Source organism: Jaculus jaculus, chromosome 4 (assembly GCF_020740685.1).
Source record: "Jaculus jaculus isolate mJacJac1 chromosome 4, mJacJac1.mat.Y.cur, whole genome shotgun sequence".
NCBI lineage: Eukaryota > Metazoa > Chordata > Mammalia > Rodentia > Dipodidae > Jaculus > Jaculus jaculus.
In genome coordinates this window covers 154,742,802-154,756,435 of record NC_059105.1, presented here as the reverse complement: position 1 = coordinate 154,756,435, position 13,634 = coordinate 154,742,802, and the positions used below count along the sequence as shown (strand labels likewise).

General features: G+C 42.3%; 1 protein-coding gene across 2 annotated transcripts in view; it reads right to left on the bottom strand.

Annotated features, from left to right (window-relative positions):
- Tbc1d23 (TBC1 domain family member 23) overlaps nt 1-13,275 on the bottom strand; it is a 73,983-nt gene extending 60,708 nt beyond the window's left edge. For both annotated transcript variants that reach the window (XM_045147644.1, XM_045147645.1), the window contains exon 1: nt 13,146-13,275. In XM_045147644.1, coding sequence (XP_045003579.1) covers nt 13,146-13,201 — 56 coding nt within the window. In that variant the 5' untranslated portion in view covers nt 13,202-13,275. The remainder of the gene's footprint in view (nt 1-13,145) is intronic.
- Nucleotides 13,276-13,634: the final 359 nt, after the last annotated feature.

Sequence of the window (13,634 nt, the reverse complement as noted above, 5' to 3'; positions counted from 1 at the left end):
CTTTGTCTTTTTTTATATAACTTTGTAAAGTATGACTTTCTTATTCCATTCTCTTTCACCCATAACCTGAATTTTCTCCTTCCCTAACAGGAATTACCGAAATAAATAATCCATATGAACGGCTGCTGTACATTAGCCACTGTGGAAGGCACTGAGGACGCAACAGTGAAGCCAAGTCCAGACTCACACGTGAACGACATGCTAGCTGGCTGTTGCATGATTCTACTCCAGGCCCTATTAAAAAACTCTTGATCAGAGGTGCGACAGGTCTTTGTGGACTGCAGTTCGTTCACACTATAAACTACTAAATGCAGACAGTTCAGCTTATATATACCCATGCATGTGTCACAGCTAGGCACAGCCTCTGGCCAATTACATACATCAAACTCTAAAACAACCAACTGGCCAGCTGTATGTACTAGCAAACTGTGTGACAGTGAGTAATCAGTCAAACTGTGGCTTCATGGCTTAATCTGTGCCCGATATTGCTGAGTGCTTCCTAGTGCCAGCATGAGACATCAACACCAAAGCTTTGTCTGAAATTATTTTGCCCCTATTGTTAGCATGCTGGTTACAAATTACTATCATGCCAAAAGTCCTAAATAGTCTCTGCATAGTTTGTGTGGCAGCTGACAGAAACAAAAATAGGAACACTTTGTAGCAGATTTATTTGTAGTGATATGACAGAGCTCAATAACCATAATATGTACTATATAACTTATTTTTAAGTACCAATCTCAACTCATCAAAACTTTCTAGAGGGCTGGAGAGGTGGCTTAGTGGTTAAGCACTTGCCTGTGAAGCCTGAGGACCCCGGTTCGAGGCTCCATTCCCCAGGTCCCACATTAGCCAGATGCACAAGGGGGCGCACGCGTCTGGAGTTCGTTTGCAGTGGCTGGAGGCCCTGGCGTGCCCATTCTCTCTCTCTCTGTCACTCTCAAATAAATAAATAAAAATGAACAAAAACATTAAAAAAAAAACTTTCCTGATATTTTAGAAAGCAGTATGATAGCACATTTAGAAAAGCCCTTAGTCTTGAGAAAGCAAACTGATAATTGTAAAACTCTGACATTATCTGTGTTTGTGTCAGAACCAGATGATATCTTAAATATTCTATCAAATTAAGTATTTGCCATAGGGGAAATACCATATTCACCAGCTTAAAAAAAAAAGTAATGAAACTATGAGTCGGATTAGATCCACAAAAGTAGCATGGGGAGAATTCCACGTCAAATAACAAATCCTCTCCAAAATCCTAACCAGGATTTTGTGCCAAGTAAAGATGGTGCTTAGTTGGCTTGAGAAGCCAAGCAAACATGGTAACTATAGTATTTCATCACTGTGCACCAGGAAAAGCAGGCACAAAGGACAAAAATGTTGTTCTGTAAACTACTAAAATGAACTGCAAATGGAATAGATACTGTGTTTCTCACAGACTTATTTTTGATGCAAAAGCCATTTCGATCAAGTTGTACCAAAAAAAAACTAAGGAGTTGTTTCCCATGGGTTTAAAAACAACAAAGAAAACAATTCTAGTGACAACTTGTGTAAAGTTGAAATGCATTTGCTCTAAGATTTTCCCCACGAAACTGAAGAATAATTTTTCCATTAATGAATAGTTAACCTCAGATTGCTCTAAATTCTTTCTTTTCCCATGCTTTCTCAAAACAGAGATCCTCAAAATGCTCCTTCCCACAGTACAAGATCACTGTGCAGCATTTCTAAAGCATAGAGCAACACATCTGGTTTCTGTCTGTTTTCACTAAAGCAGATGACTTGGAAACTAAAACTATAGTACATTGTTCCTAAAACAAAGAATGGGATGAAAACGGCAAAAGTCAGACAGAGACATTACCTATATCTGTTATAAATTTCTACTTTATCCAAAATACAATGATTTTAAAACATTTCCAATATTATTCTTAAAATTGCCATTTGGTAACACAAAGGAGCTGCTAGAAGGAAGTGACACTTTGTAACATCTAGACAATTCTTTCCAAAGGTACTTTCCCAGCAAGAATCATAATATACTGAATTATTTATTTGAGAGAGGGTGAAAGAGAGAGAATGGTCACACATGGACCTCTTGCCTGCAAACTTCAGCACATGTACTATTACATGCATCTGCCTTTATATGGGTACTAGGGAACTGAACCCCAGGCCAGCAGGCTTTGCAATGCAAGTGCCTTTCATTGCCGGGACATCTTCCCAGCTGAATTTTTTTTTTAACTTGAATTCCAACCACTGATCAAGATTTATTTGACAAAAGAGGATCTCATTTACCTACCAAAATATAAACCTCAAGAATTTCTGATATTTGCTGAGTATGCTGGCTGATATCTGTAATACCAGCACTGAAGGCTGGGTCAGAAGGTGTTGTAGTCACCTTCTCATTACTGGGATAAAGCACAGGACCAAAAGCAGCTGATGGAGGCTGGGCGTGGTGGCACAGGCCTTTAATCCCAGCACTCAGGAGGCAGAGGCAGGAGGATCGCCATGAGTTCAAGGCCACCCTGAGAATACATAGTGAATTCCAAGTCCACCTGGGCTAGAGTGAAACCCTACCTCAAAAAACCAAAGGGGGGGGGAGGGAAAGCAGCTGATAGGAGGAAATTTTGCATTTTGGCTTACAGTCTCAAGGGCAAGCTTCATGATGGCAGGGGAAAGCATGGCATGAACAGAGGCTGGACATCACCTCTGCCACAGCAGGAGGACAACAGCAGCAGGAGAGTGAGCCACGCTCTGGCAAGGAGGAGCTTATATAACACTGTAAAGCCCGACCCCAACAACAAACCTCCTCCAGGAAGTCTCCACCACCTCCTAAACTGACACCAGCTGGGGACTAAGCATCCCAAACACAGGAGTTGCCAGGCGTGGTGCTGCACGCCTTTAATCCCAGCACTCAGGAGGCAGACATAGGAGGATCACTGAGCGTTCAAGGCTACCCTGAGACTACATAGTGAATTCCAGGTCAGCCTGGGCTAGAGTGAGACCCTACCTTGAAACTCCCCCCCCCACCCAAAAAAACTATGAGTTTATGGGGAACATCTAATTCAAACCACCACAGGAGGACTGTCACAAAGGTCAAGGCCAGCCTGGGCTGCACAGTAAGTTAGTTCTAGGTCATATTGTGCTACAGAAGGAGACCCTGTTTCAAACAACAATTCCTGGTACTCAATCACATATGTATAAAATATTGACACATCTTTCTATACAGCACTTTTATTATTTTTATACATCAAAACAAAAGGGAAAATAACACAAATTATTTGAAAGCCAATGCTTATTTTTCCATCACTTAACAAAAACAACAGAAAAATTGCTGGCTGACAGTATATTGATTATATATTCTAAATATTACCAAAAATCAAAAATTAATACTATGCCACTGTAGATCACTTATATCAGCATATAATACATACATTAGCTACAAGTATACAACATTAAATAAATGCATTTTATAGATGGCATAAATAGATATGCCTTATGGCAAAAAAAAGAAACTAACATGATTTCTGGCAAGGATATGAGAATATGGTTATATGAAAATAAAACAAAAGAGTATGAAGCTATAGTATATAATGCTATCATATCCCATCACCTCAATCATGAATCAACTCTTCTCATGGATAGAAGAGTCAGTGTGGGACACAACTCACATGGACCCTTATGGCTATACAGGGTCCCCAAATAGCCAGCACAAAGATCTGCTCAACAGTGTATATCTTTGAAAATTCTGTTTTCTAAAACACATAGCTAATTCACTATATGCTTATTTTCATGGGCTTTCTCTAGGGTCTGGTGATGTATATGTGAATTATGTAATATAAATGCAATCAATTTTAGGAAGAGCAAAGGACTTGCAGTAAGGAGACACAAATATAAGTACAAATCTTCAACTAGCTGGATTTGTCATATGTTCACTCAAGTCTATCCTCTCACCTCTAAGGAGGCAACAGCAGTAATTCCTAAGTTCCCTTTCTCAGACAGCTCCTGGATCCAAAATGAGACATATTTATATAAGCTTTATATAGCAGTTAAAGGTCTATGCAAATGCATAGTGCTTTTTATATATTTCTTTTATAATTCTTAGATACTATCTACTATGGCTTGCATTTAAATGTTCCCTCACAGGCACATGTTTTGAATGCTTGGCCCCCACCTTGTGGTGCTATTTTAAAGCATGAGGAATCTTTAAGAGGTAGGGCCTGATTGGTAGAAATGAGTCACTGGGGTCAGGCCTTTGAAGGTTATGTCTTTCCTTGTTCCTCCGTGGTCTCTCCTTGCTGGTTGGCCATGATGTGAACAGCGCCGGTGCAAACTCCCACCACCAAGGACTGAGCTGTTCCCACAGCCACGCCTTTCCTGCCATGACCGACTGAAACCCTCTGAAAACATGAGCCAAAATAAACGTTTCCTCCCTTAAGTTGCTTCTGTCAGATATTTTGTTACAGTAATGAGAAATGTAACACATCATTTTAATAAGTTTTATATACAAATACATTAAAATAAGCACACATTATAACATTCCCACATAATTACTAAATACTATAGTAGCCAAAGGATAAGAAAAAACTCCTTTAGCCTTCAAGAAAAAGGAAGACTTGAAACAAATGATTTAATTAGTCATCATTTTCTCAGTTCATGTCTGGTTAGACAGGTTCTTAAAAAATAGGCAAGGTATGGTGGCTCACATCTAAAATCTCAGCACTTGGGGAGTGGAGAGATAGCTCTGAAGTTAAGGCACTTGCCTGCAAAGCCTAACAACCAGGGTTTGGTTCCCCAGTACCCATATAAAGCCAGGTGCACAAAGTGGCATATGCATCTAGAGTTTGCAGTGGCTAGAGGTCCTGGTGTGCCCATTCTCTCTCTACTCTCGCAAAATAAATAAATAAATAAATAAATATTTTTAAAAAAAATCCCAGCACTTGGAAGGCTGAGGTAGGAGGGCTGCCACGAGTTCAAGGCCAGCCTGGGCTACTGAGTGACTTCCAGGTCAACCTAGGCTAGAGTAAAACCCTGCCTCAAATTTAAAAAAAAAAAAAAAAAGTAAACCAGGCTTGGTGGCACACAACTTTAATCTCAGCACTTGGGAGGCAGAGGTAGGAGAATCACCATGAGTTTGAGGCCACCCTGAGACTACACAGTGAATTCCAAGTCAGCTTGGGCTACAGTGAAACCCTACCTCAAAAAACCGGGGGGGGGGGGGGAAGGTAAACAAAACACTAATATATATTAGAGGTCAGGAATTATTTTTTCTTAATTTTTTATTTACTTGAAATTCATGTGTGTGTGACGTATAGGTATGTGTGTAAATGTGGGTGTGCAGGTGTAGAGGTAACAGGACACTTCCAGAAAGCCCTGTCTTCCACCTCATTTGAGGTGGTCTCGTTGTTGTTCCATTCTTCAGGCTAGCTGGTCTACATGTTTCCAGGAAAGTTTCCTGTCTTCATCTTCCTTCTGGCTGTAGGCAAAATGGGATTGCATAAGCCCACCACAGCTTCTGGTTTTTATGTGGGATTTGGGGAACTGAACTCAGGTACACAGCAACTGTTTAATCTGCTGAGCCATCTCCCTGGTCCCAGCAATTACATTTTTAAAGTGGCTCTTAACTTACTGCTTTTTCCTCCTCACAGAAACAATATGATCTCATGACCCTAATGTAAGGGACTCACTGGCTTTCCCTTTGTAATTCTCAGTATCTAAATAAATATCTAAATGCCTGTTTTTTAAGAATCTGTCTAATCTAACATAAGCTAAGAAAATGATGACTAATTAAATCATTTGTTTCAAATCTTCCTTTTTCTTGAATATTATATAACTCTCTTGAAGCACTGTCCTATTCTTTTTTGCTAGCGCATATAATTTACAAAAACACCAGTATTTAGATAACTTCTTGAAGGTATCATTATGCATTACTCGTTTTGACAAAATGATGAAAAGTTAAGTGACTAAACATAGCGCTACAATGAAGAGTTCTACTTTTAGAAATGTTTTAAGTTTTTTCTAGACCCTCACCCAACAGCCTGAATATAACCAGTGTTCAGCGAATATCTGCTGAGCCACGGATGCTTTGCTAAACGATTCTGCTCTTGGATCCTTAGGGAGGGCATTGTCTTTGCTTTATTCCAAACAGAACCACATTTCAGCACTATGTAGCAGAAATGCCACATCAAGCACATTTTATCACTTCTATTCAAAATATTTCTACTCAAATTACCCATATATTACAGAGTATTTAGTTAAGTGTTCCAGAATCACCTGGTATGCCTCAATAAATTTATACAGGAAATGTACTTGTCCCCTCTCTACACTGAGTAGATACATATGAAAATAAACTAACCGAAAGACATTTAACATATACAACCCAACTATTCACCCTAATGTATGGTTATTAAAGCATCTATAGAAAACAAAAACTATTATTTAGAGATTACTTTTAAAGGGTGACTAAGAGAGGGTAATGAATATGCGTGACATGAAAGTAGAGAGGGGACTACGGGGTGGAGATGGGGAAGAGAAGGGGACCAGAAAGAGGGGCGAGTAAGAACAATGCATAAATAAATCAGTATTTATGTGCATGCACATATGAAAATGCTACAATGAAACCCATTAGTTTGTATACAAAATAAAAATATTGAAGTATAGGATATTGATACAGCATAAGCAACAAAAAGAGAAATCCTCTAAGAACTTTAAAATCTGTCTGGAAGTGGTGGCGCAGCACTCAGGAGTCAGAGATAGGAAGATTGCCATGAGTCCACCCTGAGACTACATGGTGAATTCCAGGTCAGCCTGGGCTAGAGTGAGACCCCCACCTCAGGGAACAAAAAATAAAACACCTTTAAAATCTGACTTGTAAATATAATAGATGGAGATGGGGAAGAGAAGGGAACCAGCAAGAGGGGTGAATAAGAACTATGCATACAACATATATATATATATATGTATATACACACACACACACACACACACACACACACACACATACACACACATACATACATACACACACACATATATGTATATATATATGTATGTGTGTGTGTATGTGTATAGTATAGATATACACACACACATAAAAATATGAAATGATACAATGAAACCTACTGCTTTGTATACAAACTAAAAAAAACCTAAAAGTATAGGATAGACATAGCATAAACAACAAGAGAAATTCTCTAAAAACTTAAAATCTGACTTGTAACTACAATAAAAATGCTAATATAAATAAAATAACAAAATAAGTCCAATTCTGGCTGGGTGTGGAGGTGTACACCTTTAATCCCAGCACTCGGCAGGCAGAAGTAGGAGGATCGCCATGAGTTCAAGGCCACCCTGAGACTCCACAGTGAATTCAGGTCAGTGTGAGAACCTACCTCAAACCCCCACCAAAAAAGTCAATTCTTATCCTTGCTTGTCCTAATTATGGCTTACAAAAATCAGACAGCAGTCTCTTAATGACGCTCAGTTCAATAAATTAGGGTCAGTTTTTCTCCGTCTGTTTTTATCCTGTTCTTTGAAGCAGGGTCTTGCTACACTGCACAGGCCAGGGAGCTCAGTGATTCTCCTACCTCTCTCCTGAGTAGCTGAGACTAGGTACATGCCATCCCGCACAGAGCCTGTATGTAGCCTCCCAGTCTCACAGGCTGCCAGTGTTCTTCATAAACAAAGGGATCCTTTCTCTTTAGTACTAAGCACATCCCGGAGTGGCATTTTATATCTTTCCTCATATTTTAATGTTCATGAAGTGGGTGGGAGAGAGAGAGGGAGAGGGAGAAAAAGAGGCAGAAGGGAAAAAAGAGAGAACCTATTATTCTCAAAACAATTCCTATTCACATCTCAAATTAACAACATGCATTTCTTTATAGGACTGATCCTTTTACAATTTTGAGGTAGGGACTCACTGTAGCCCAGGCTGACCTGGAATTCGGTATGTAGTCTCAGGCTGGCCTTGAACTGACAGAGATTCTCCTACCTCTGCATCCCAAGTGTTGGGATTAAAGGTGTGCACCACCACATCCAGCTCCTTTTACAATTTTTTTTTTTTCGACGTAGGGTCTCACTCTAGCCCAGGCTGACCTGGAATTCACTATGGAGTCTCAGGGTAGCCTCGGACTCACAGTGATCCTCCTACCTCTGCCTCCCAAGTGCTGGAATTAAAGGTGTGTGCCACCATGCCCAGCTCTCCTTTTACAACTTTTTGTTAGGATTTTTGAAGCAGGGTCTTAACTCTAGTCTGTGTTGACTTGGAACTCACTCTGCAGCCCAGGCTGGCCTTGAACTCATGCAGATTAACCTACCTCAGTCTCCAGTATGCTGTGATTAAGGTGTGTACCACCACACCTAGTACCTTTACCCGTTTTAGAGTAATTTTTATTTATTTATGTTAGAGAGAGAGGCAGATAAGAGAGAATGGGCACACCAGGGTCTCCTTCCACTGCAAATGAACTCGATACATGTGCCACCTTGTGCATCTATCTGGCTTTACATGGGTACTGGAGAATCAAACCCCAGTCCTTAGGCTTTGCAGGCAAGTACCTTAACCACTAAACCACCTCTCCAGCCCCACATTTTACAAATTTTTAACAAATATTTTACTTATTTATTGGAGAGACAGACAGAGAATGGGTACACCAGGGCCTCCAGCCACTGCAAATGAACTGCAGACATGTGTACCACTTTGGGCATCTGGCTTATATGGGTACTGGGTAATCAAACCTGGGTCCTTTGGCTTCACAGCCAAGCACTTCAACCAGTAAACCATTTCTCCAGCCCCACCTTTTACAAATTTTAAGAAAAACTTAGCAATAAAATTAATAAGAGTTGAGCAATAAATTATGAATTAACTAAGTGTGGTCCACTTATTTAAACAGAATGTTAGTATCACAATAAAGGATCGCAGATCCCAACCAAAACAAACTTCCCTGGTTATTCCAATGTACACTGAAATTTTAGAAAGAACTGATTTAGACCACTTCTAAAAACCAGCAGGCAAGCATAGTAGTATCAGAGAATCAATGTACTTTTAAGAATTTCAGAGCCTTTTAAGACATGTATGCACAATTTTTAGTAAATTCAACTGTCTAACTTTACTTATTAAGAACAAACAAACAAATTTCTCTCCAGAAATATCATGGATAAGCAAAGAAAACAGGAAAAACATAAAAAGCTATTTCAAGCAGGGATGGCTGTGTGGGGCATTTCACGTAGTATTAATCTACGACATCTGTCTGGAAAATGGCTGTAAGGTCTCACTGGATTGTATCAGCACAAGAGTAATTAATGTTCTTCATCGTGCCTCTTGAACTAGACTATAAGTTCCTTGAGAGCAGAAATCTAGTTTGTTCTCTCTCTCTCTTTCTTCCCTCTCTCCCCCTTCTCTCTTTGGGGTTTTTGGAACTGGGCCTCACTCTGTAACCTAGGCCAGCCTTAAGTTTCTGAAGTCCCCAGTGCTGGGATTATACAGGGTGAGCCACCACACCTGGCCTAGTTTTATTCTTTTTGTTAAAACATTTACTGTATTTATTTGAAAGAGAGAGAGAGAATTGGCATGCCAGGGCCTTCAGCCACTGCAAACAAACTCCAGACACATGTGCCACCTTATGCATCTGGCTTATGTGGGTCCTGGGAAATTGAACCTGGGTCCTCTGGTTTTGCAGGAAAGTGCCTTAACTGCTAAGCCAACTCCTCAGCCCCTAATTTTATTCTTGCACACTTACAGCTTTAAAAAGAATGGCCCTTAGTCATTGAGTTTGGGTCAGGTAGTAACATACATAATACATTTTAGAAAACTTGACATCTGACAAATTTTAAAAAATAACCTGACAATTAACAGAAACATTTACTCTTTTCATAAAACAAAAGCTGTTGGCATTCTATCACAATCCATTTTCCAAGCCCTCTAGACAGGCTTTACTAAACCTACAGCTCCCAATCCCAAAGTTTTTTCCGAATCCATTCAAACTCACATCTGGCAAACTGGTGAGAGAAGCAGCAGGGAGAACAATTAAGAGAATGGAGGGTGAGGAGAACCTGCAACAGAACATCTCAGGATTCCTTCAGTCATGAACATAAAACCAGCAAAAGTGGGAGGTTCACACCAAATAGCCTCTCTGCAATAGAGTAAATGCCACCATGAGCAACCATTCTCCAAAGGACTCAGAACCAGACACACTTAAGATTCTCACCTAAAACCTTCCTCACAACACAAAGCGAACCTGCAGAAGGGCTGGGAAGATGGCTCAGTGGATAAAGTGCTTGTTGCACAAGCATGGGGGCGTGAGTTCACATCCCCAGAGCCCACATTAAATTCCCGTGTGGCAGCACAATCCTGTAATGCAGCACTGGAGAGGCAGAGACAAGAGGACTTCCAGGGTTTGCCAGCTTATCTAGTCAAATTGGTGTGGTCGGGGTTCCATAAAATATCCCATCTTAAAAGGTAAGTGGAAGCTGGGTATGGTGGTATAGTACTCAGAAGGCTAAGGTAGAAGAATCGCTGTGAATGAGTTCAAGGCCACCCTGGGGCTGTGAGTGAGTCTAGGGAAAAAAAGACAAAGTATGGGGAGAGTGATAAAGACGCCTGAGGTCCACTTCTGACCTCCATACACATCCACACGTGTATGCACACATGTCCCCACACATATGATCATGCATAGTTACACAGACACACACACACACAAACATTTCCTCCCATGGCCTTCAAAAAGCTAACAACAGTTTATAATACAATTCACTCTCTTTTTTTTTGGGGGGGGGGTTTAGAGGTAGGGTCTCACTCTAGCCCAGGCTGACCTGGAAACAATTCATTCTTCTCAAACTACAAATTGTATATTATAACCAGCAAGGTCACTTTTTGGAACTGTTTTGTGATGACTACATCACTGATTTTAAAAAGCTCCCAGTAACTGCTTTGAAACTTTTTTAAAACTGGGATTAAGGTTACAGTTCAATAGTAAGCAGAACATTTGCCTACCACAGTGCAGGCCTTAGGTCTGTTCCCTAACACACACACACACACACACACACACACACACACACACACACACACAGTTTCAGTTTTTCCAGATCTAGTTTTCTGCAACTTCTCCCTGGCCCTGCAGTTCTCAAGATGACACTCCAAACAAATCATGTGGTATTTTTTGGCCTGTGCCTTTGCTTCTGCTGTTACTCTACCCTCTGAGTACACCATGCTATCCAGTATTTGAGCCAGTAACCATGTGCAGTATTTAATATTTGAAATGCAGCTAGATAAAATGGATGAAGGATAAGATTTAAGTTTATTAACAATGAGCACACATTTTATATATTTGTATAATATATACACAAAAAAATAGATCATAAAAACTCAGTATCTCCTGATTCTTTTTAAGTCTTCAGTGAAGCTAACAGAAAATATCAAATGCCCTGCATGGTTCGGTTTATACTGCTTGTGGACAGTGCTACAAGGTCTAATTCAAAACCACTGCTTTTTTGAAGCTGTCCCAATGTCTCCATGTTGCAGCAGTGGTCTCTGCCCCCTTCTGAACTCAGTAACAGCTTCTTCACACTCCCAAAGAATGCAATTAACTTCATCTTGCTACTGAGTATATCTGTCCCCATCTCCCAACCACAATATAAGCAAATTAAAGAAAGAAACAAAATTTAGGTCATTCTAAGTTTTCCCCCCTACATTTTGGATAGTGCATGCACAAAGATGTTTGAGGTCTGCTAACTGAGTTGGATTTTCCAATTGCTGTATTATTCACCCCATTTGACTATTTCCATTTCCCCCTTTAGTAAAGTTGCTATCTACCAATGTCCTGCATTGTTTTTACATCAAGGGTACCACCAACCATCCATACACACACACATACAATGAACAAATCCGTATGCACTTAAAGCAACTGTGAAAAATCACACAAGCCTCTAAAACGTTCCTTTTAGAAATGGTTAGAACCAAGCATAGTGGCACATGTCTTTAATCCCAGCACTTGGGAGGCACAAGTAAGAGGATTGCTGTGAGTTTGAGGTCACCACGAAGCTACAGAGTGAATTCCAGGTGAGCCTGGGCTAGAGCAAAACCCTACCTTGAAAAAACAAAAAACAAAACAAAGATGTTAGGAAATACTGTATTGTGAACATCGACTATTTCAAAAGTAGGAGTGTTTGCCAAAGAGTAATGACACTGGGTGAATAATGCTTGTGAATACGTTAGCAGTCTTTCCCACAACCCCAGCAAGAAATCAGTCGGGCAAAGGCTTGGGGAGCAAAAGAACAAAGTCCCAGATTGCATCCAATGCAATCAAACTAAGTTGTGTGACAACGTGGCAGGAAGGAGGGGGAAAAAAAAAACTTAGATGAAAGACAACTGTTGGGAAGAAAGACAACATTAAAGGAGGAGGGCTGGAGAGATGGCTCAGCGGTTAAGGTGGTTGCCTGCAAAACCTGAGGACCTGGGTTTGATTACCCAGTATCCAGTAACGCCAGATGCACAAAGTGGCCCATGCGTCAGGAATTTGTTTGCAGTGGCTAGAGGCTCTGGCGTACTCATATTCTCATTCTAATTCTCTGTCTCACAAATAAATAAATTAATCTTTTTTTCGAGGTAGGGTCTCACTCTAGCCAAGGCTGACCTGGAATTCCCTCTGAACTCACGGCGATCCTCCTGCCTCTGCCTCCCGAGTGCCAGGATTAAAGGCATGCGCCACCACGCCCGGATTAATATATATATATATATACACACACACATACATTTAAAAAAAAAAAACAAACCAAAAGGTAGAAACTCTCGACTCTGGGAAGAAGCCTGTAGGATGTATTTCAAAAAGTCTCGACTTCAAACGGTATGCGAGTGCCCCAGATCTCCGTCCAAGCAACTTCCTTCTCTCCGCACCTACTGCGACGCTCCGGGCCGGGCTCCGGGCGCAAGCCGCCCCGCAGCGGCCGCGGTCCTCGGGCCGAGCCTCCACGCCCCGCGTCGGCCCGGAGGCCCCCCGGCGGGCGCGGCGGCCGGACCGCGGGCGAGGGGGCGGGGCAGGCGCAGGGCTCGGCGGAGGACCGGCGGTTCTCTCCACGCCTCGCCAGCCGCAGCCTCGGCGACAGCGCGGGTGGAGAAGGCGAAGGAGAAGGGGGCCGCCGAGAACCGACCCTGAGCTTCCACTCACCAGCTGTCGCCGCCCGACGTTGACAGTGGCAGCACCTCGTCTTCTCCTTCCGCCATTGCTGTTGACGTCCACGTCACTTTGCCGAAAAGCACACCTGGCGCAGAGACCCAACTCGGAGGCTCGGCGTCGTAAAAGGTCTTTTCCCCCCTCCCCCGCCCCCACCTCCACACACACTCCCTCCGCCCAAGTTCCTGGACTCAGAGTGAAAGGAAAAGGGAGGAGGCAAGGGACTGGAGGAATGTGACGTCACGACGTCCCTAGGGCGAAAGGCAATGTCTGGCGCTTGGACTGGGTGGAGGCAGTCGCCGTCAAAAGACTACAGATCCCAGGATGCCGTGGGGCCGCGGGTGGAGTGGGCGGGGCGCCGGCGTGATGGGCGGGGCGCCGGCGTGATGGGCGGGGCGCCGGCGTGATGGGCGGGGCGCCGGCGTGATGGGCGGGGCGCCGGCGTGATGGGCGGGGCGCCGGCGTGATGGGCGGGGCGCGGGC